This window comes from Lontra canadensis, unplaced genomic scaffold (genome assembly GCF_010015895.1).
Source record: "Lontra canadensis isolate GAN:19392208 unplaced genomic scaffold, GSC_riverotter_1.0 scaffold3, whole genome shotgun sequence".
Lineage (NCBI taxonomy): Eukaryota > Metazoa > Chordata > Mammalia > Carnivora > Mustelidae > Lontra > Lontra canadensis.
This window is the reverse complement of record NW_022630997.1, coordinates 1,087,916-1,111,032: the sequence shown is the minus strand read 5'-3', so window position 1 is coordinate 1,111,032 and position 23,117 is coordinate 1,087,916. Positions and strand designations below refer to the sequence as shown.

Genomic DNA, 23,117 nt, shown 5'->3' with positions numbered 1-23,117 from the left:
TGATATCTGTTGCATAATTTCAGACCGAAATTATTACGCAAATGTATGCTATAATTCTATAATTTTTGGTCTCTCTGGTAGGGCCCTACTGAAGGTATAACATCCCAAGTTTAGTCCTGTTATTTTGAAGCTAAGGCACATAGTCTAAGTATAAAGTCTAAGCAGTTTTATCTCAGTGGATTCACTTTATCTCAACCGTGTTGCAAATGGATGACACAGGCTTTGAGGGTGGGACAGCTGTCCACGGACTGACCATCGCAACAGCACACGGCTGTTCATAATCTAGGGAGATCTTAGCTTCTCTTCAGCATCTTTCATGGTGCTTAAACCAGATCAGGGAAGATGCAGAGGAAGTTAGGAGATGAGAAAGCCGATGAGAAGAAGAGAAGCAGACATATTTCTCAAGATCGTGTAGGTGATCCTGTACTATCAGAGCACTGAGACAAAACAGGGTTTCGAAACAGAAAACACCTTCTCTTTGGTGATGACATGATTAGGTACATAGAAAGTTGGGAGAATTTTTAGAAATACCATTAGCACTGCAAGTCTGTAGGTATAAAATCAACATATACGAATTAATGGCATTCCTATATAATAGAAATAACTCACTAGACGGAGGCGACTGGCTGGCCCAGTTGGTAAAGTGTGTGACTCTTGATCTCAGGGCCGTGAGTTCGAGCCCCACACTGGGCATGGAGCTTACATTTAAAAAAAGAAAGGAAGAAAGGAAAGAAAGAAAGAAAAAAACTAGCACCCATAATAAAAAGAAGATGCTATTTATAACATTAACAAAACTATAGGCTATGTAGGAAAACGTCTGACAAATACCTATGGGAACTTGTGGGAGCAAACTATAAAACAGAATTGAAATAAAAGGTGATCTCAAGAAGTGGAGCTAAGTATGTTCACAGATACACAGTTAAGATGTCAGTTCTGCCCAAATTATTTTATAAATTGTATGTAATCCCAATCAAAATTACATCAGAGTTTTTAAGGTAAAAATTTGTAAACTGCTCCTGAATTTTATACGGAGGGTCAAAGTGTCAAGAATAACCAAGACCCTTTAAAAGAATGCCATGTGGAAACTTGGCTCTAGCAGACAACATTTATTCTAAAGCTGTGGACTGAAAGGGGATATGTAAAAGTGCAAAGAATTCTTAAGATATTGAAACTTCTTTCTTTAAACATTTTTATTTGTAATCTTGCTTTTAAAAATTATAAGTACATATGGTAAAAATTACAAAAAGTCAAGTGAGGAAGAGGCAGAGGGGTAGAGGCTGATGGAGGGGAGTCATTAATCAGTGACTGTCCAGGAGACAAAAGGAAACTTGTCTATTTTGACATGCTTGTCAAATAATCATTGTTAATAATTAAAAAAAAAAAATTCAGACAGTGGGTGTGGCAGCGGTTCCACATTACCTCATCTTGAGTCTCTGTCCAAGAGGCCCCCAGGCTTTTTTTTTTCCTTGTTGGAAGCAGAATACTATATCTAGAGGAAGAGTAAGAAAATAGTTCAACAGCCTTTTTTTTTTTTTTTTTAAAGTATTTATTTATTTGACAGGGAGAGAGAGCACAAGCAGGGGGAGCAGCAGGCAGAGGGAGAAGCAGGCTCCCCACTGAGCGAGGAGTCTGATGTGGGGCTCAATCCCAGGACCCTCATGACCTGAGCCAAAGACAGACGCTTAACTGACTGAGCCAGCCTGGCGCCCCTCAACAGTCACGTCTTTGGAGTCAGAAAGTTGAGGGTGGGAGTGAGCTGCAGTTCTGGCGTGCTCCTCATGGTGTGCAATCTTATGCAGCTGTGAACTGGGCGTTCAATTGTGTCGTCCTTTGCAGCCTCCAGAAGATGTGTTAAAGTCCTAGCCCTAGTGCCTCTGAATGTGATCTTATCTGGAAATAGGGTGCTTGCAGATGGAATTAGCTACGATGAGATCATTCTGGAGAAGGGTGGGCCCCTCATCCAATAGGACTTGATGTCATACCCCGTGAAAATAGAGAATGGGAGGGTTGCCTCTGTAAGCCAGAGGACACTGAAGATTGCTGGTAAACCACCAGAAGCTAGGAAGAGGCAGGGAAGGAGTTCCCTGTAGGTTTCTGAGGGCCATGGCCGGCTGATACTTGACTTCAGACTTCTAGCCTCCACAACTGTGAGATAATACCTTTCTGTTTGCAAAGCCATTCAGTTTGTGATACTTTGTTACCATGGCCCTAGGATACTAACAGGCTTTGTAGACCTTTGTTTTCTCTTCTATGTGATGGGGATAATCTTATTTAGGAGTGATTGAGAGTAATTAATTAAATAAGGTAGCCTATATAAAGTGACTGTCAAGTGTGGCAATTAGTACGTGAGAGCCTCTCTTACATTATTTTTATTATCATCATAGTTATACTTTTGTTCCACACTTTTTCTCAATATGGTATAAATTTGTTTTACTGGATTATGTTTCCATTATTTTAGGCTGAATATAAAAAAGCAGTAACCACAAATCAGTGGCACCGTAGATTAGAGTTCCCAAGTGGAGAGACAATCGTTATGCACAATCCAAAGGTAATGTTATTGTTTAAGATATTAAAACGTTAAGTTCATTTTAATAATGATTTTGCTGAATGTGGTTGATACATGTTCATCTTAATTAACTTTTGTAGGGATATATTTATAAGAAGTGCACCTTTTTAAAAGCTTACCATAGTTTACATTGATCATAGAAACAAAAATAAAATTTGAATTTTTCTCATGAAGTTTCTGCTTTTATGGCAGTGTGTTAGCTGAAGTTCATTATACACCACTGAAGTTGTTTGATAAATGTTTGCACTTGAGCAGAGGTCAGCAGGCTTTTTCTGTCAAGGGTGGGAGAGTAAATATTTAATTCTTCATAGGCTGTGCGATCTCTGTTGCAGCTGTCAGCTTGCCGCTGTAGCCTGAAAGCAGCTGCAGATAATATATGAAGCAGGGGGTGTGTCTAGTGTAGTAAAACCTTATTTATATATGCGGTAGCTCACATTTGGTTTGGAGGCCATGGTTTGTCCATCCTACCCTTGATGGTGGTTTGTTTCAACTTTTAAAAATAATGTCCTTCCTTTTCTTACTTGTGTTGTCTCCATGCACTAGTTTTTTTTTTAAAGATATTAATTCGGGGTGTTCTTTCATTTACCATACTAATCACTCTGAGTCCCAGGTTCCTCACATGTAGTAAGTACCTTCCAAGGTCATATTTTAGATAAAATGAAGTAATTTATACAAAAACATCTAGCATCGTGCTTGGCATATGATAATTTTTCAGAACATAGGCTATTTATGTCAGAGAAGTATACAAGAAAACAAAAGTAATTTTAATGTCATCACTTCTGTAGTTCTTCCTGATACTGAAATAAAAATATTTATATGCCAACAGAATTTAAACAGTATAAAAAGGGGTCAAATAAAAAATAAAAGCCTCTCACTTCTGCATTTCCCATTTCACCCCCTGATGGTAATTACTTTTAACTTATGTTTTTATTTGTTTTTGATGCAAACACAAAACTTTGCATACCATCTTGCATGCCTCCTTTTTTTTTAGTAGAAAAATTTCTGTGTGACTTGTGACTAAATTTAATTGATTTAACAGAATGTATTTTTTCCTAAGAAGTGGTGGGTAAATCAGTTTATGGCATTGAAATTGAATTAGTAGATTAATTGGGAATCTTGCTACTTAAAGAATTACGCCTTAAATATTTTTGTAAGATGAAGATTTTTCCATTCTAGGTAATTTTTCTTAATTTGTTATATGTAAACCTGGATTTTTATGTTACGTTTTTTAAGGTGTACTGCTTCTGATTTAGTTGTAGTATTTTCCAGTGTAAGCATTAGAATTGGTGGTATTGAGTTGCCTAGTTTTAATGGTTAATGTGAACCCTAGCAGGATTGTTACAAAATTGTTTTGGGAGAATAATACTAGTACTAGACTTGTAACTGTTGATACTATGAAGTAATTATGTATTGAAGTAATTTATTTAGCCTGTCATGGAAATCAGTTTGCTCATGAGGTCTTCATAATCTTTCTGTCCTGTCTTCAAGGTTATTGTTCAGTTCCAGCCTTCATCAGTGCCAGATGAATGGGGAACCACACAAGATGGACAGACGAGGCCCAGGGTTGTGAAGCGTGGAATTGATGATAACCTTGATGAGATTCCTGACGGTGCGTATAGGTTGTTTAGGGCCAAGGTCATTTTTAGACTCCTCTATTTTAGCATCATTTTTTAGGGAGACAAAAAAAAAAGCATTTCTTAGGCCTACCTGCCATAACATGCAGAAATCAGCCAGGTTGGCATATATCTTTCTTTTTATTCTATTACTTTTATATCTGTTTATTTTAAAATTGAGAATTCTGTTGAAGATATACAAACCATGTGACATAGATTCTAAAAAAATGTATTGTTCTGAAGAAGCGCTTTGCTGGTTGAAACTAGGCTTTTGGCAATATTTTTGGGCTTTTGTGGTCACGTTTCGTCTAATGTGTATTCCTCCAGTGGCAAAGGTGGCAAACTTTTTCTGTTAAGGGCCATGTAGTAAATATTTGAGGCCCTATGGACTTTGCTGCATCTGTTCATCTCTGCCAGTGTAGTGTGAAAGCATCTGTAGATGGACTGTAAAAAAATGAGCGTAGCCGTCTTCCAGTAAAGCTCTGTAAAAACCAGGCGGTGAGCAGGATTTGGCCTGTTTGGCCAACCAGTGCTCCAGTGTATGGGCTTTGGTTTCTCCTGTTACACTGTTGAAAATACAGATTTTACTTTGACAATTGCAGATTTCATATTTGTTTCATTGTCTTATGAAATTACAAATATAAGTAAGTGTTCTCATATTATGAGTGTGAACAAAATAACCAGAGTAAAATAGATTGAACTGTAGTTGTTTCTATATGCCAGAGTAAAATAATAGATTTATCTTGGTTTTCCCATATATAACTTAAAGATGTTGCACTTTGTAGAATGTATATTATATAGGGAAAGGGAAGGATTTGGGGAAAATATTTTATTCATTTATTTATTTTATTTAAATAATCTCTACACCCAATGTGGGGCTTGAACTCATGACCCCAGGATCAGGAGTCGCATGCTCTTCTGACTGAGCCTGCCAGGCACCCCATTGGGGGAAATATTTTAAAGTTCTGTGTTGGCATATTGCTTCTCCATGTGGGGCTTAGTCTCCTGGGGAGTTCTGAAGAAATCACGAAGGTTATGGAGTCTCGATAGGTACAAAACTGCTGGTTATCATGTGCTCAGAGCCTCTGGGATCAGAGGTGGCGTGCTTCCTCCATCTCTCGGTCTAGTTCACTGTTATTTGCCAAGATGGACCTTGAGTTTGTTCTTCTCATTTCATAGAGAGTAATGAAGTTTATTAGCTTGGAAGGGCCTTCAGTTTCTTTGCCCAGTTTGTGGTGACAAAAGGGATATTTAGAATATTGCTATTCACATACGAAAACCCAAACAATTTCCCAGGTTGTATGTAGGCATGTATGTATTTCTTTTGTAGGGGAAATGCCTCGGGTTGATCATTTGGTGTTCATGGTACATGGCATTGGACCTGTGTGTGACTTGCGCTTTAGAAGCATTATTGAATGTGGTAAGTATTAGTCATTTTATTTCATGGAATGATTTGAGAAGTAATAGAAGAACTTCTTTTAAAAATTTTTTAATTTAAAAAATTTTTTTAAAGATTTTATTTATTTGCCAGAGAGAGCAAGCGAGTACACACAAGCAGGCAGAGAGGCAGGCAAAGGCAGCGAGAGAAGTAGGTTCCCTGTTGAGCAAGGACCCTGATGCAGGACTCGATCCCATGACCCTGGGATCAAGACCTGAGCCGAAGGCAGCGGCTTAACCCACTGAGCCACCCAGCTGTCCCAATAGAAGAACTTTTAGATGTTAATTTTTAAGATAGTTTCCAGCTGTTTACTATTATCTGAGGAACTGTTAAGAGGAGATTTAAATGGTCACTGGGAAATAATTTATACTTGATTTGCTCTTATGATGTATGTAACTCTTAAAATCTTAGACTGAAGGGTTAGAAGGGATCTTGGAAATAATTTAGCCTTTCTGACAGACAGCCTCTGCCTAGGCACTTTCGGCAACTAGGTATACCTGTGCATTGAAATGATTTAAAATGAATTGTTTGAAAGAAGTCGTTTAATGGAACAATGAATGTACCTGGTGTACTTAAAGTTTTGAAGCTTTATTTTCATATCTGTATAATAATAATTCATATTTATTACCTGATTTGTGCCAGGCATTTTGCACGTATCGTATTACTCACCTCTCACGATAAACCTTGGGGGTGCAGGTGCTGTTGCTGTTCTCCTCTCTCTTAGGTGAGGCACTGAAGTCCACAGGCTTAAGTGAACCTCTCCCGTATCATGGTCTATGGGTTCCCGAGCAGGGATCCTGTGGCAGACAGTTTGATTCCAGAGTCTGTACCCATAGTGCCATGCTGCCTTCCAGGAATGGTAGTTAAATAAATGTTTTTCAGTCATTTATACATTCCTCCAAGACAATGAAAAAAAAAAAGTTTCCAAAAGGTTGGGTTTTTTCCTTTTTGGACTGACTTTGTCGTTTTAATTTTTTTTCTTAAAAGTTTTGTTATATAAAAAGTACTAGTGTATTTGAGAGAATTGATAAACTACCCATCAAGTCAGGAAATTTAATCAATTTAATTTGTCTTCCCTGATTTTTTTTTTTTAAGTGGATGATTTTAGGGTGGTTTCTCTGAAATTGCTGCAGACACATTTCAAGAAATCTTTAGACGATCGGAAAATAAGCAGAGTGGAATTCCTTCCTGTTCATTGGCATAGTTCCTTGGGTGGGGATGCCACAGGTGTTGACAGGTGTGTGGACTTTGATAACTTGTTGTTTAGATTAGTCAAACTTAGATTCAAAATTTAAACCAAAATATGAAGTCGTTTATTTTAACTTCAACATATGTGCTAAAAAAATGTATTCCTTTATTTAAATGATATAGTTGCTCAGACGTATGATTTAAACACTGGCTGTTAATGATTATATGCCGCTTTTCTGTGTGCACGTGTGTGTGTGTGTGTGTGCACATGTGTGCATGCATATGTCTGTATAGATATTTAGGAGAGTCTGAGAAACGTCATCCAGTTTTAGAATGCTGTTCTAATCGGTAGCAGTTCAGACGGGGCTGTCCTGTAAGTTGCAGAATGTTTGGGAGCACCCTGGCCTCTCCCCACTAGACAATACCCCAGACCCCCAACAGCCAAATATATCTCCAGTCCTTGTTAAAAGCCAGCGAATTCTGTAGGCACTGTGACAACGAAACGTGCCCTACTCTGTTTTGCATACTCTCAATTGAGAAACACAGATTTAGATAATATTTACCGTAGGACACGAGTAATAACGTATCTGGATTGTAGTGAAGATTATAATGTTTCAGGGCACGTGGTTTATAACACTAATTCTACAAACAGCATTCTGTGTTATTCTGTATATTCTTTCATGGTAGGTCCTATTATGATGAGGGGCAGTCTTTCTCTGTGGATGTTCGTGAACTTTGCTAAATTCTCAAATCAAGAAAGATTTTCAGTGCATGAAACTCCTTTCTGATTCCTTGTTATATTCCGTGTCATCCTTCCTACCACAATTTTTGTCAGGTATCCTGATTTCCAGTTAATTAGAAGAAAAATGGAAGAATAGAAGAAAAATAAATTAAAAATTTTACATATGCCTTGTTTTATGTGATAACTCTTTGGAGAATCCCCAAAGTCGCAGTATAGTTGTATGCACACTTACACCTTTTTGCTTTATCTTGGTTCATTTATAATAACTTTGTCTACAGAATCAACTCATAATTAGTTTGTAAGGTTTTTTTTTTTTTTTTTTTTTTTTTTTTAGATTTTTTAAATTTATTTTTTTGACAGAGACACAGCAAGAGAGTGAACACAAGCAGGGGGAGTGGGAGAGGGAGAACAGAGTTCCGGCAGCGCAGGGAGCCCTGTGCAGGGCCATCCTAGGACCCTGGGATCATGACCTGAGCTGAAGGCAGGCGCTTAAAGACTGAGCCTCCCAAGTGCCCTAGTCTGTGGGATTCTTATACTCATTAGAAATCACTGTCTAAGCTTTAAAAATGTCTGTAGATGTAAGGTGGCTAGTGACTGAATATACTTTTTTTCTTTCTAAAACAGGAACATTAAGAAAATTACTTTACCAAGTATTGGTCGGTTTCGTCATTTTACCAATGAAACCTTGCTAGATATTTTATTTTACAATAGCCCCACCTACTGTCAGACAATCGTGGAAAAAGTGGGAATGGAGATAAACCGTCTGCATGCACTTTTTATGAGTCGGAATCCAGACTTCAAAGGAGGAGTCTCTGTTGCTGGTCACAGTTTAGGTAAAACTGTCAAATATTCACATTTTAAACATAATTTTTGTTGAGTTATCACTGCTTTTAGTGAGGGTGACATTATTAATACAAGATTTAGAATTAAAGATTTTAACTTTTATAAAGGGTGGACATGAATATGTTGTTTAGGTTCTGCCTTTGCTTTTCAGTTACCTAGGAATGCTTTATATTTTAATTTACTCTGATGTTTGGGAAAACAATATTGATCAGATCTTGATTGACATTTAACTTTTGTATGACTTCTGCCTAGGGAGTTTGAGGAAAAGAGAATTTACTTAGTGGTATAAAAGTATTAGTCATTATAAAGCAAAATGTAATTTTTTTTTAGGTTCTTTAATATTGTTTGACATCCTGTCTAATCAAAAAGATTTGAATTTGTCAAAGTCTCCTGGGCCTTTTGCTGTAGCTAATGGAGTTGTGAAGCCGCCACATTTTCAGGAAAAGCAGGTATAGCCCATTTAACGTATTTAGATTAGAGATAAAGCCAGACAGTTTTCTAAAGTCTGAACTGTTTCCTGAATTTCTTTTTTTTTTTTAAAGTTTATTTAAGTAATCTCTACACCCATTGTGGGGCTCGAACTTGCAATCCTGAGATCAAGAGTCCTATGCCTTTCTGACTGAGTCTGCTAGGTGCCCCTGAAATGTTTTTATAAATCAAAGTACCCTGAGGTTATAAGCATGATAGAATCATCTTAGCTCCTTTGAGTCTCTCACTTGTCTTCCTTATGGATTATAAATTTAAATGTGAGAGAAAGCTTATGATTAAAAAAATGTTAAGTAAATTATTGTAGAAAATGGGAATGAGTGATTTCTTCAATTGATACACTTTTCTTAGAATATTCAAACTTTGGGTGATAAACTACCTAAAATTGTGATTTCTCTATGGAGCAAACTTGTTTAGGATTTACTGTAGATCAGGAGACATTTTATGGGAGTTTTTCTGAGGTTTGCAATGTTCCCCTGACATTTTTTTTTTTTCCCTTAAGATGCCTGAAGAGCCAAAGTTGACTTTGGATGAGTCTTGTGACCTTGACGTTGAAAATGAAGAAGTCCTAAGTTTGCAAGAGACTCTGGAAGCACTTAGCCTCTCTGAATATGTCAGCACTTTTGAAAAGGAAAAGATTGATATGGAATCTCTGGTACTGAGGATAGTTTGATCCATTCATCCGTCCTTCCTTTCCTTCCTTTTCTTCCTTTCCTTCCTTCCTTGTCTGGTGGGCCGCAAAGCAAAGTTTATTGAATGACAGTAAAGTGATCGTACAAAGCTCCGGAAGAGGAAGGGGACCCGAGAGGGTTGCTCTGATCCATTTTTTTAAAAACTTTATTTATATAAAAAGATTTTATTTATTTGACAGAGAGATCACAAGTAGGCAGAGAGGCAGGCAGAGGGAGAGGGGGAAGCAGGCTGCCCGCAGAACAAGAGCCCGACACAGGGATCGCAGGACCCCAGGATCATGACCTGAGTCGAAGGCAGATCCTTAACCGACTCAGCCTCCTGGGCATCCCAGTTTGATTCATTTTGGTTTAAAATTGTTTCTCTTATTTATAAGATCAAAAATTATGAATCATTTGAGTACTCTTATAATACATTTCAGATAAGGCAGAGACTTAAATGTTTAAAAATTGAAAAACACAGTTTTGTTTGTTTTTTAGTGTAATCTGGGAGGGCTTCTAAGTATGCCACAAAACCCAGAAGCCATAAAAGAAAAATTGCACAGCAGGAGATGCCCTAAACAACATCTAAAGGCCAGTGATAGATTAAGAAGAATATTTGGAGCACACGTTAGAGACAAAGGGCTTATTTCCTTATTATTCAAAGCTCCTATAAATGAGTTGCACAAAGACCATCAACACACTAGAATAGGCCAAGACTGAACAAATGACGTACAGAAAAGGAAGTAACAAATGGCTTCTTGTCATACGAAAACTCATGAGAAAAAGGCAGATTGAAAGTGCAATGAGTTTTTTTTAACCTTTCGGTTTGGCAAAAATAAGCTTGTTCATATAATATGGGGCCAAGATGAGGGTAACTGGGCTCGGTTTACATATGGTTAGTAAGACTGTAAGTTGGTACATCCTCTATGGAAAGCAGTTTAGTAATACCTTATTATTTTTTAAATTTTTATTTATTTTCTTTTTATTGCAGGATTAACTTTCTTTTTGATGAAGGTTTTTTAGTCTAAAATGATAGCGTTGGAAATTTTTATTTTATTTTTTTAATTTTTTATTTAAATTCAATGTAATTAACATATACTATATTATTAGTTGCATATTATTAGTTTCAGTGATTTATCAGTTGCGTTTCACACCCAGTGCTCATTCCATCACGTGCCCTCCTTAGTGCTCATCCCCCACTTACCCCATCCCTCCCATCTACCTCTCCTCTACCAACCCTCAGTTTGTTCCCTGTGGTTAAGATGGTAATGCCTTTTAAAATAGAAAAAAGACCCCCCCAAAAATGCAAAAAATACAAAAAATATTTTGCTCCAGTAATTTGCCAGGAATAATTCCAAATATAGGAATATTGACACAAGAGTATCTAAGGGTACTTGTGACAATGCTGTTCATGATAGCAAACCCTGAGAAACACCTACCAGTCTGCTGGTAGGGCACCAGTGAAATAGTTCAAGGCGCATGCATGTAATGGAATGCAGCTGTTGAATAAATGAGGCAGTGTCCGAGGTATGAAGTGATTTCTAAGATATGTTATGTGAAAAGAGCGTAGTTCAGTCCCATTTGCCTCGCAGACTACACACACAAGGAAAACCACCGAAGTGCTGTGTATACGGAAGGTGTCTCTGGAAAGAGCAGATTGCAGAGGCTGTGAGAGAGCTAGGTGGTTGGAACAGGAGCAGAGGGAAGAGACTTCGCTGTCTGGTTGACCGTGTAGCTTTTTAATTTTGTACAGAATGCATGTATTTTCTGCCAAAGATGACTAGAATGGTTTAGATGTGGAGGGCTCAGAGTTTATAGCCTAAGTTAATCGAGGATTTAAAAGCAAATTAACTTTTTTAAAAAATCGGCTGGATCTTAGATTGCTTTCGTTCGTCTAGTTTCTTTTTATCATTTCCTGATTTCAGTTTCATCAGTCATTAAACTGATTAACTAATGTGCTTGTTTGTTTATTTTCTTTTCAAGCTTATGTGTACAGTCGATGACCTGAAGGAAATGGGCATACCCCTTGGACCCAGAAAGAAGATTGCTAACTTTGTAAAACAGAAAGCAGCTAAACTGGTAAAGTTTATTTGTGCCCTAAAAACAGAAACCAAAATTCATCTTTGACTCTCTTATTTAGATTTTGGGAGTTTTTGTTAATACAGTATGGTTAGGCCGGCTAACGTGCTCCCTGCCCAAGGGCGCAGTGTGGAACTGATGTAAGCGCAGACCTTGGAGTCCGCCAGAACCGAGTTTCAACCCCAGCTAGGACGACTGATCTGTTTTCCTGGGACTGAGAGAATTCCCAGGGTGAAGGACTCTGAGTTTTAAAATTGGTATTTGGGGATTTCCTGGTGCAAAATCCGGGTAAGCCCTGGACAGATGGATGAATCAGTCGTCCCAGTTCAACTGCTTATTAACTCCTTATTCATGAGCAATTTGCTTAACTTTTTTGATTCTTGATTTCCCTAATTTCTAAAATGTGAATGATGCTACCTTCCTTATAGGGTTGGATTAATGCATGTAAGCTTAGCCCCTAATAAATATTAGCTCATTTTCTCTGTTCTTAGTTCTCACCATCTAAAGAGATAAGAATAGCCTCGCTAAAATCTCATGAAATAATAACCAAAAAAGCAAAAATTCTTAAAAATACAAAACAAAACAACAACTAAAAAGCATGTAGAAAGAAAGAAGAGCAGTTGGGAAAAACTCACTTGTTTCATTTAATTTTCATTTATTTATTTGTTCTTAGGTTTTATTTATTTGAGAGACAGAGTGTGAGCACAAGCAGGGGGAGTGGCAGAGGGAGAGGGAGAAGCAGGCTCCCCACTGAGCAGGGAGCCCAATGCGGGGCTCGATCCCAGGATCCTGAGATCATGATCTGAGTTGAAGGCAGATGTTTAGCCAACTGAGCCACCCAGGCGCCCCTAATTTTCTTTTTCTTTCTTTCTTTCTTTTTTTTTTTTTAAAGATTTTATTTATTTATTTGAGAGAGAGAGAGAGAGAGAGCATGAGAGAGAGCATGAGAAGAGAGAGGTCAGCGGGAGAAGCAGACTCCCTGCAGAGCAGAGAGCCCGATGTGGGACTTGATCCCAGGACTCCAGGATCATGACCTGAGCCGAAGACAGTTGCTTAACCAACTGAGCCATCCAGGCACCCCAACGCCCCTAATTTTCATGTACTAATCAAATTAATTTTATAGAGATTCTCTAAGTACTTAGAAAAATTAGTTCTTAAGGTGGCTACTTTATTGTTGTAAACATGGTCTGTGTTATCTTTCCATCTTTTGAACTGCTGTAGTTCTTTTATTTGTATTATATATTTACACCTTAGTGTATATCACTTTGCATGTAACAGGACTATAAAGTCGGGACTGATTTGTTTTGATTAGCCTAAGCAGTTGAGTTATTTAAGATTTAATTAGTATCTTTTGGCTCAGGTACCATGTCAATATTTGGGATTTGGAGATGAATTGAGTGTATGTGGTCTAGTTAGGGGCAGAGATTTGACCACAGGTGACTTACTGGTCCTGTAACAGTGCTATCCATGCTGTCAGAGCCAGGGGAGTGGCATTTCTGGCCTGGGGAGAGGGGTGAGGGGCTGAGGAAGGTCAGAGAAAACTCCCCCAAGTGTTGATGTTTGAGGGGGAAATAGGCCTTCCAGGAGTGGGCTTGTGTTTACCTATGGCTGAAATAGCAGTTGAGCTGGGAAGAGGATAGGACAAGGGGATGGAGGCTGGTTCCACAGAGGCTCCCAGAGCTTTGGTTTACTTCCTCCTTTATGGAAGTACTTGGATCCTAAGTGTTCAGCGTAGTAAGTTTTGAAACTTTTTGCATCTGTGTAATCACCACCTAGAACAAGAGTTAGAACATTTCTGTCACCAGATAGTTCTCTTCTGCTCCTTTCTCGTCCGCTCCTCCCTGTTTTCCTACTACTCTGGTTTCCGTCACTGTTGAGTTTTGCCTGTTCTGCCTTTTCATATAAATGGGATCAGCGCCATGTGCTCTTTTGTATCTGGCTTCTTTCCCTCAGCGTTTTTGAGATCGATCCAGTTATTGCGTCATTTGCAGTTCATTCCTTCCTGTTTGAGTAGTTACTCCGTTGCGGGACTCTAACCGCAGTGTGCTCATCTGTTTTTCCCAAAATGGGTTTGAGGAAAACTTGTCAGTGGCTCCACGCAGACATCTTGGGTGCAAACATGTTGAATGAAGACATTTCTCCTCAAATCCACCTCTTTATAGGAAATATACGTATTTCACAATTATATGGTACTTTATCTAAAGTTGAGTTCATAAAGGAAAACAGTTGGCATTTTGTATTACAATTTTAAGTTCTTTAGAAAAGTAGAGTGAAAAGTGTAGTGATAGCCAGTATTCAGATTTAACTGTAGCTGTTTTGCTGTTTTTTCTCAGTCTCTTATCATTTTTTTTCTTAGGAATTTTAAATAGTAGAAACCATGGCATTTCTTCCCTAAATATTTAGTGTGTGACTCTAAGAAGGATATTTGTCTGACACCACTCTGCCTAGGAAATTACTGAGCATTCCTTAGCTTTGAGATAGCTTGTTCCATAGAGCTAGCTGATGAACTTTTTCTCAGGGTCGTGTTGTGAAATGTTGCTGTTTCACAGGAACAGAAAAAAGCAGCAGCAGAGAAGAAGGCAGTGATGGCCGCTTCGACAAAGGGACAAGAGGAAAATGCTCAGAGAGCTAAAGAAATGACTTCCCTCCCCTCAGACGCTAACGAGTCCAAGCGGAAACTTCCAGTTGGTGCTTATGTGTCTTCTGTGCATGTTGATTATGAGTCTTTCGAAGTTGGCACTGGACAGGTAAGTTTACAAGTTGATTAGGGCTGCACATTTTATGTTGGAATCACATATCTTTATTATTGGGGTTGGCTTTAACTTCTTAAAATAGTCAGTATTTATGGGGGGGGTGGAGAAAACATTTTCTCTCAGTAAGATTGTGTGCATCTCTCAATTAAAAAATATTTATTTTGAAGTAAATTTATTTTTAGTTTTTCCACTGCTCATTATTTTATAACATTAGTCTTTCATAGCTACTAGCAATGGAGTGACGGTAGTTTGAAAATCATGTGAATGCAGTTGTCTCCAGTTACATGCAGTTTGGCTTTCTGTGGTTTCAGTAACCTGGTCATCTGTGGTGTGGAAGCAGATGATCCTCCTTCTGACATGTGGTCAGAAGGTCAGTAGTAAGCGAATGTTACTTTCCAAAGCCTGCGCCACTCATCCCGCTACATCTCATCACGGAGGCCTTCTATCTTACATCATCACAAGAAGAAGGCCAAGTACAGTACAAGAATACATTTCAAGAGAGACAGACTACATGCACATAACTTTTATAGTATATTGTTGTAATTGTTCTGTTTATGATTATTGTTGTTAATCTCTTACCCTGCCTCATTTATAAATTAAACTTCATCATAGGTAAAGACATATGTATATGTCTTATGGCAAAGACATAGTGTATAGAGTACGGTCTTATGTGAGGTTTCAGGCATCCACAGGGGGTCTTGGAATGTATCCCCTTGGATAAGGGGGGACTACTATATTCTTAAATTTCTTTGAGAGAAACTTGTTGCATTCACTTAACTTACATTTTTTAGTATTCACAATTCTTCCCTTGCAGAAAAATCTTTTTTTTCCTTTTCAGAAAAATTCCTATAAAAATTGGCCAAGAAATAGACAGTGCTACATTTAATAATACACTTTAATATACTTACATCTCAATGGCTTAGAAGTATTAAAATCTTTTTAGACATTGTTACTTTCAGTATACTTACAGTTGTGTCTGTAAAGTTCCATTATCCTAAGTGAATTCATGACTGATTTAAAGAAGGCAGAAAATGGAACAGGGTGTTTGTAATAGCCTGTTCAAACTTTTAAACACAATTCATTGATTGCATTCTAAAAATGTCTTTCTTTTTAAATACGACCAAATTTGAACATACTTTTTTTTCTTTTTAAGATTTATTTGGCAGAGAGAGAGAGAGGGAGCGAGAGAGTGAGCATGCGTGCACTAGCAGGGGAGAGGCAGGCAGAGGGAGATGGAGAAGCAGCCTCCCATGTGGCAGGGAGCCTGAAGTGAGGCTCGATCCCAGGACCCTGAATCATGACCTGAGCTGAAGGCAGACAGTTACTCGACTAAGCCACGCAGGTGCCCCACCTTGAACTTCAGCAAATAAAGGGCAGATATTTTCTCACTTAACTCTGAAGGCTCAGAGTATAGATTTGTGGAACGAGGGGTTCCATGTGACCAGGACACTCTCACTGTGTGTCCCTCTCCGGGAGCTGACCTTCTCCATGAACCTGGAATCATGGGTGTCCTTGTAGGCTCATCTCCTTACAGCTTTATGACCACAGAGGAAAAGGAATCTCCCCCTGTAGATCTAGTTAGGAAAATGTGCTTAACCTGGTATGAGTTATAGGTCCATTTTAGCCAATTCGTACTCCCTGGGGAATGGGGCACAGGTTGTTTGTCCCAGCCCAAGTCACGTGCCACCTCCACGGTGGGTGGCCCAGTGTGGGCAAGTAGGGTCTATTATCCAAAAGGTTGTGGGGCAGTGTAAACAATAGCCCGTGTGCATCATTCTTTGCCAGAAAGCCAGGAAACTGCTAAGCGAGAGAAAATAAAAAATACCATACTCTTCGTAGCCAGAACTAACCTCTGAACTCTTTGAATAAGGCTTTCTAGACTTTTATTTAAGCATGTATTTATATATATGTTTTAACAAAGATGGGGAAATACTACATAACATGTTTTACCAAAACATTTTCATTTTCATTGCCATTTTCAAACACTATTATGAATATATTCCTTTGTCAGTAAGTATTTCTCTCATTTTAATGACTGCTGTTTTACTGTTTGGATGGATAATTTATTTTTTCGTTTACTTGTTACTGGGTGTATTAGTTTATTCATGCTGCCATGACAAAGTATTACACATGGGGTGGCTTTAAACAACAGAAATTTATTGTCTCAGTTCTTAGAAGCTCAAACTCCCAAGAGCAAGGTGTCAGCAGGGCCACGCTCCCTTTGAAACCTATAGCGGAAAACCCTTCTTGGCCTCTACCAGCTTCTGGCGGTTTGCCAGGTGCTCCTTGGCTCCGAGATGCCGCTCTCCAGCCCTCTGTTTTTACATGCTCCTCCCTGTGTCTGCGTCGTCTTCCCTCTGTGTGTCTGTCTCTGTGACCTCATTTCCCCTCTTTATAAGAACACCAGTCGTCTTGGATTAGGGCCCACCTAAATACCTTAGTTTAACTTGATTACCGCTGTAAAGATAGTGGTAGTTCCGAATAAGGTCTGAGGTACTGGTACACGTGACCTTTTTGTGGGGGACACAGTTCACCCATGACATTGGACATGTAGGCAGTTTTAGGTTTTTCACTCTTTTAAGCGGTCCAGTGATGAACACTTTTAAACCAATTTTCGGTGCACATTCTTATTTCCTTCAGTTAAATAAGTGGAAGTGGGGTAGGTAGGCTCAAGAATGTACACATGAAAATTCTGGTAGTTACTTCTACTTGCCCCTGAAAAAGTTTTGTTGGTTCGTACTCTCGGAGGCAGTCTATAAGACTAACCCCGCTCCCCCCCTCAGTAATTCTGCTGCTGTCGTTCTCCATTACAGATAGGTAGTGTTCTCACTTTTATCACTTTCTTCTGAAAAAACGACTTTTATGAAAACAGAAGATTCTTTCTTTCTTTTTAGTATTTCATTCATCTCTCTGATCACCTTGTAGGAAAAATGGCATCTCGCTGCCTTTCTGAGCATTAGAGAAGGTAGATGTTTTCTCATAAGTCTTCTAGGCATTTTTCTTTTGTGAAGTGTTGATTTTACCTACTTTTCTCCTGAGTTTCTTTTTCCTTTTTGGATATTTAAGAATTTCTGTGTGTTAAGGATATTAGCTCTTTGTCATCTATGTTGTAATTTCCAGTTGGTAATTTTTCTCTTAACTTTCTTTTTCTTCTTCCTTTTTTTAATCTGGAGCTGGGGGAAATGTATAATCTTGAGAGCATGTCCTGTGTGGCCCTCATCAGTAGCAGAAACCATTGAATTTGCAAATAGAAGGGCAAGCCAAGGGATGAACAGCCTAGACTTGGTTAGAAGGGGCAGCCTAGTGTAGTAGAAGGCACGTTGGATTTGGAATTCGAAGTTCTCATTCTGCCACTCACTGGTGAGTGCTCTTCGGTGAGTGATGTCATCTCTCTGAGCCTCACTGTCTCCATCTGAGAAATGGACACGATAATCTTGCTGTACCTCCCTTTCAGGGGGACTCTGTCACGCGGTCGGATTATGCCGCTCATCGTTCTTCATTGTCAGGATACTCGAGTGACAAAGACCTCTATCCTGCCGCTGAGCAACAAACAAAAGAGCTTTGTAAACCATAGAGTGCCACGAATGTAGGGGCTTTCTCTTACTCTGGGCCATTGTCAGTGAGGTGAGGGGCTAAAAGCAAGCTGCCAAAACAGGGGCTCTCTTGGGAAAAAGCATTTTTCTACTGGAAAGAAGCTTGCTTGGACAAACAAAGGTGGTAGTTACAAGAGAAGTAACAGTTGTGGGATGCTTAAAATAGGCCAGGCTCTGTGCTAAGCACTATATGTGGATGAGGTTATTTATTTTTCGACTCCATTATGAGTTTGGCATTGTTATCCCCATTTTGTAGATGAGGAAACAGGCGGAGGCAAGAGAGTTTAAGAAACTTGCCCAAGGTCACACAGTAAGTTGTGGAGCCAGGATTCAAGCCCAGGCAGTTTGAATCTAGAATCTGCAGTATTAATGGTATTTATAATTATAATAAATACAATGCTTACTATATACTGTGTATGTTATGCTGTACAACAAGTAAAATATAGACAGAGGATGTAATAGTCTATGCAGATTTTACCTTTTTTTTTTGAAGATTCTATTTATTTGACAGAGAGAGACACAGTGAGAGAGGAAACACAAGGTGGGGCAGTAGGAGAGGGAGAAGCTGGCTTCCTGCAAAGCAGGGAACCCTATGCGGGGCTCAATAGCATGACTCTGGGATCATGACCTGAGCCACCCAGGCGCCCCCAGTCTATGAAGATTTTAAAGAGAAATTTTTTGTCCCTTTAAAATAGCTGACAGTGATTATAAGCATTATAAACCATACCTAGAATGGCACCATCTGTGTTAACATGCTTTTAATTAAGTGCAGTTCCAGCTTGAACTTCTGAATTTTTTATTCTGTGACCTTGGAATGATGATCTTATATTGTTTTTTGATTCTTTCTAGGTTTCTGTTGTTTACAACGCGTTAGACTTTGAGCCAGAGATTTTCTTTGCCTTGGGATCTCCAATTGGTATGTTTCTCACTATTCGAGGAGTGGATAGAATAGATGAGAACTACAGGCTTCCTACGTGTAAAGGATTCTTCAATATTTATCATCCAGTGAGTGACTTGAACTACTTTTTATTTTGAAAAAGATGAAATACCTACATAGAAACACTTATTAGATCATCCTTATAGAGTCTCAGATTCTTATTTCTTAGGAACTAACTCTCATTTTGATGTACAACTCAACTCTTTGTCCTAATAGAGCATGGTCTGATGCTGTCCAATAAACTTTTCTACCAGGAAGCCTTTGTTCAAGGAAATAATTCTATTGCTTTGCTTACAAAGCCAGCTTTACTCACAATTTAGAAGTCGTCTTATAATTACCAGTAGTAAGTCTTCTTATAATTACCACTTGTGAAAAAATAAAAAATCTCTGGTTTGTTGATACCTGTTTTGTCACCCAGTCAAGATACATAACTCAAGATAAAAGAACTTTTCCTAAATTTCCACTTTTCTTTACAGCTTGATCCAGTGGCTTATAGATTAGAGCCTATGATTGTTCCAGATTTGGACCTGAAAGCGGTTCTCATCCCACATCACAAAGGCAGAAAAAGACTTCATTTAGGTAAAAAGCAAATACTATAAAAACTTGTTTCCTTTCTGTCATTTTGTAATCTGTTAGTCATAATGAATTATGTTCTTCCTGTCATTTGTAATTTAATCATGAAAATTTTAACACTAGATCCTTTCTCATAAAATTAATGTTAAGTGCCTGCTGTGTTTGGAACCTGTTTATTAAATGTTCAGAAGAGCTATAAAGAAAGTTCTGAATGAGTCGCTTCTTCTTGATGACTTTCTTCTTGGTGTGGTGTTCTAATGGTTGAGATACTTAGGAATGGGGGAAGTCAGTACTAAAGGGATGAGATGCAAAGATTGAAAGAATTTGGTCATAATTTCTGGAGTTAGGAAGCAGAATAACACTTGAACTAAGGACCAAGAAGAAATAAACTTGATGCTAAGTCAAATGAGCTGTTACTTCCTTGCTAACTATATAAACTTTTCCAATTAAAAACATCCATTAAACATAATGGATCAGTAATAATTCCAGGTGGGGTTTATGTCTCTCTTATGCCTGTTAATGATGTATATCATCCGTAGGTTTAAAGGTTTGGGTGGAAGGGATGGGAGTGCAGTGGAGAAAAGGGGAAAGTGATCATATCCTTTTGTTGAAAATTGGATTTTCTTTCTTTTTTCTGTTCTTCCTTCCTTTTTTTGGGGGGGGTGCTTACATCGTGCTATTAAAAAATACTTAACTCTTTTGGAGTTAAAATGGGAAGTTTGAGACTCAAATACCTTGAATGCAAATAGGATTTATTAGACCACAAAGTAGAAGAGGTGAAAGGGCAGGGGTTTCTTCATTTTTAAATCAGAAGTTTATATTGTTGTTACATTAAAATCTCAAATTCTCAAAACCATTTTATGATTATAGATTAAAAAAAGCAGTCATCTTTTTAATCTTGTGGGCCCATGTCTTTTTTTTTTTTTTTTTAAAAGATTTTATTTATTTGTTTTGAGAGAGAGATTGAGAGACAGAGTGAGAGCATGAGAGGGGAGGTCAGAGGGAGAAGCAGACTCCACATGGAGCTGGGAGCCCAATGCGGGACTCATAGATCCCAGGACTCCAGGTCGATGACCTGAGCCGGAGGCAGTTGCCTAACCAACTGAGCCACCCAGGCATCCTTTTTTGTTGTTGTTGTTTTTAGAGATTTTTATTTATTTATTTTGAGAGAGAGAGAGAGAGAGTGAGAGAAAGCGTGAGAGGGGAGGGGCCCATATCTTTTAAGTTACAGAAAAAAGGCACATGAACGTGCCTACATTTTTACGATATTTGAACTCCACCTTCCCACCCCTTTTTTTTTTTTTTTCTTTTGTGGAGAGAGGAAGCTTACACATTTTGGCTGAACTAGTTTTAGTTGTTTAAAAAAATGACAGAATAAGGCTCTATAAAACTTTTTTAAAAATTTTATTTATGTGTTTGTCAGAGAGAGCTCACAAGCAGGGGGGAGCAGCAGGTGGAAGGAGAAGCAGCAGGCTCCCTGCTGAGCAAGGAGCCTGATGAGAGACTTGAACTTAGGACCCTGGGATCATGACCTGAGCCCAAGGCCGACCTTAACTGACTAAGCCACCCAGGTGCCCCTCTACAAAACATTTTAATATATTGAGAGTTCTTGGCAGAGAAACTGTGGCGTTTAAAAGAGGACTTACCCTGTCTGAGAAGAGTGTTTAGTTTCAGTTTTTGTGGTGCAGAATTTTATCCAGTGACTAACTGACATGATGTGTCATCTTAATCTCCTTAGAGCTGAAAGACAGTCTCTCTCGTATGGGATCTGATTTGAAACAGGGCTTTATTAGCTCCCTGAAAAGTGCTTGGCAGACGTTAAACGAGTTTGCCCGCGCTCACACCTCTTCAACTCAGCTGCAAGAAGAACTGGAGAAAGTGGCCAATCAGATCAAAGAAGAAGAAGAAAAACAAGTAGTTGAAGGTAAATTTGACATTTGAGAAGCATTTTCTAGTACAAATGTTATTTGTAAACATATTACTTATGAATTATTTAATGATGCTTTTCCATTCTGGTCCTTTCTGTTAAAATGTTAGAGGTTCTTTTGTAAAGGAAAATCTGTTAGGATAAACTGTACTTCACAATGCATGTCATTTCTTTTTCTGGGTTTTTGCCTGATAGTTGCTGGACTTTTTACTCTGCATTCTTAAGTTTTTGTTGAGATTTCTAAGGCCAGAGTGGAATATCAGAGTCGAGAGCTAACGTATTCAGGCATTTTAAAGAACCACTGTAAGAAATTTTCGTCCTGACGCTGCTGTTTCACGGTGTCCTTATATTCTAGACTGTGTCTGTGTTGTCAGATCATTGTGCCAGGATGTTTTTGACTCTTTCAGATTCTAATTCTGTTTCCTTTTTTTCTACAATGTTCTCTCACCCCTTTTCTTCAAAACTTCTGTCAGCTCGTTGGCTCTTTCTCCTCTCTCTCGGGTAACCAGCCCCTCTTCCTTCCCCTGGCTCTTTGGAGGAATGGGAAGTGAGCCTGGTAGTTCCCCAGGTTGCTACGTGTGTCAAGCGATACTCTCTTGAGCCCAGAAAGTCAGCTAAAGTCAAAGGATAATGATTAAGTGATTGACTTTGATATTGAAATGGTTTAAATTCTAGCAGAAAAGATTGTTGAAAGTCCAGATTTTTCCAAGGATGAGGACTACTTAGGAAAGGTTGGAATGCTAAACGGAGGTCGCCGAATTGACTACGTTCTTCAAGAAAAGCCAATAGAGAGTTTTAATGAATATCTTTTCGCTCTTCAGAGTCATTTATGCTATTGGTAAGTGGTTTCTTCTTTGATAATATTCGCGTGGCCTTTAGGTGCTAGCACATACGTTTTAGGGAGACTCTTTAGCTGATTTATCATTTATGATGGAATATTAATTACAAGTGCCATATATTCAAAATCAGTATTTTCCCCCTTTATTATCCACAAGATGGCAGTGTGTCATCTCATTTTGACCAAAGGCCTTTGGTACTCGCACACTGGTGTTGTAGGGATACCTTTCACAGAATGGGAGTGGTAGGGACTTTGAAAAGCCATCCTTTCAGATGTCCCCTGTCACCGTGGAGGATTGCACACAGCTGTTTTGTAGCTGATCGGTGTCCATCCAGTTTACAAGGACAGCTTTAAGACTACGCTGTCATTTGCCTTTCTTAGGTAGAGTTGACTAGAACAAGGGCTGCATTTTCCATCTTTATGCATAGAGGTTAATTTCTACTAGTGGTCACTTAAGTAAAAATGTTCTTTTCTTTGTGATAGGGAATCTGAAGATACTGCTCTGTTGTTACTTAAAGAAATTTATCGAACAGTGACCATCAGTCCAGAACATCCCCAGCATTGATCGGGCTTCGGTTTCACTGTGTGAGTCTATCTTTATTGTGTGCATACACTGTGAATGCTTCATCCTGAACAAAAACATTTTTTTTTTTTTTTTAAGTAATCTCTATAGCCAACGTGGGGCTGGAACTCACGAGTCGCATGCTCCAGCTGGGTGCCTCTCTGAAATCCTTTTTATGGAGTTGATGTTGACTATAATTTTCTCTTTTCTGTTTCTTCCTAGTGTTTCTTTTTTCTTTTTTAACAAAAATTCAGAATAGAGACATTAAAGAGGGGGAATTGGTTTGCAGACTACATTTCTGACATGTT

The 23,117-nt window shown here is 38.6% G+C and overlaps 1 protein-coding gene across 2 annotated transcripts in view; it reads left to right on the top strand.

The window, feature by feature from the left end:
• Positions 1–22,818, top strand: part of SEC23IP (SEC23 interacting protein) — a 33,927-nt gene extending 11,109 nt beyond the window's left edge. The window contains exons 5-18 of one of the 2 annotated variants that reach the window (XM_032878498.1): positions 2,459–2,548; positions 4,055–4,175; positions 5,510–5,599; positions 6,713–6,854; positions 8,172–8,380; positions 8,721–8,839; positions 9,379–9,531; positions 11,531–11,626; positions 14,176–14,373; positions 18,822–18,977; positions 19,386–19,488; positions 21,221–21,406; positions 22,088–22,247; positions 22,731–22,818. In XM_032878498.1, the coding sequence (XP_032734389.1) occupies positions 2,459–2,548; positions 4,055–4,175; positions 5,510–5,599; positions 6,713–6,854; positions 8,172–8,380; positions 8,721–8,839; positions 9,379–9,531; positions 11,531–11,626; positions 14,176–14,373; positions 18,822–18,977; positions 19,386–19,488; positions 21,221–21,406; positions 22,088–22,247; positions 22,731–22,812 (1,905 nt within the window). In that variant the 3' untranslated portion in view covers positions 22,813–22,818. Of the gene's footprint in view, positions 1–2,458; positions 2,549–4,054; positions 4,176–5,509; positions 5,600–6,712; positions 6,855–8,171; positions 8,381–8,720; positions 8,840–9,378; positions 9,532–11,530; positions 11,627–14,175; positions 14,374–18,821; positions 18,978–19,385; positions 19,489–21,220; positions 21,407–22,084; positions 22,248–22,730 lie in introns of both variants that reach the window. The other variant, XM_032878489.1, reaches the window with a different exon arrangement.
• The last annotated feature ends 299 nt before the right edge of the window (positions 22,819–23,117 follow it).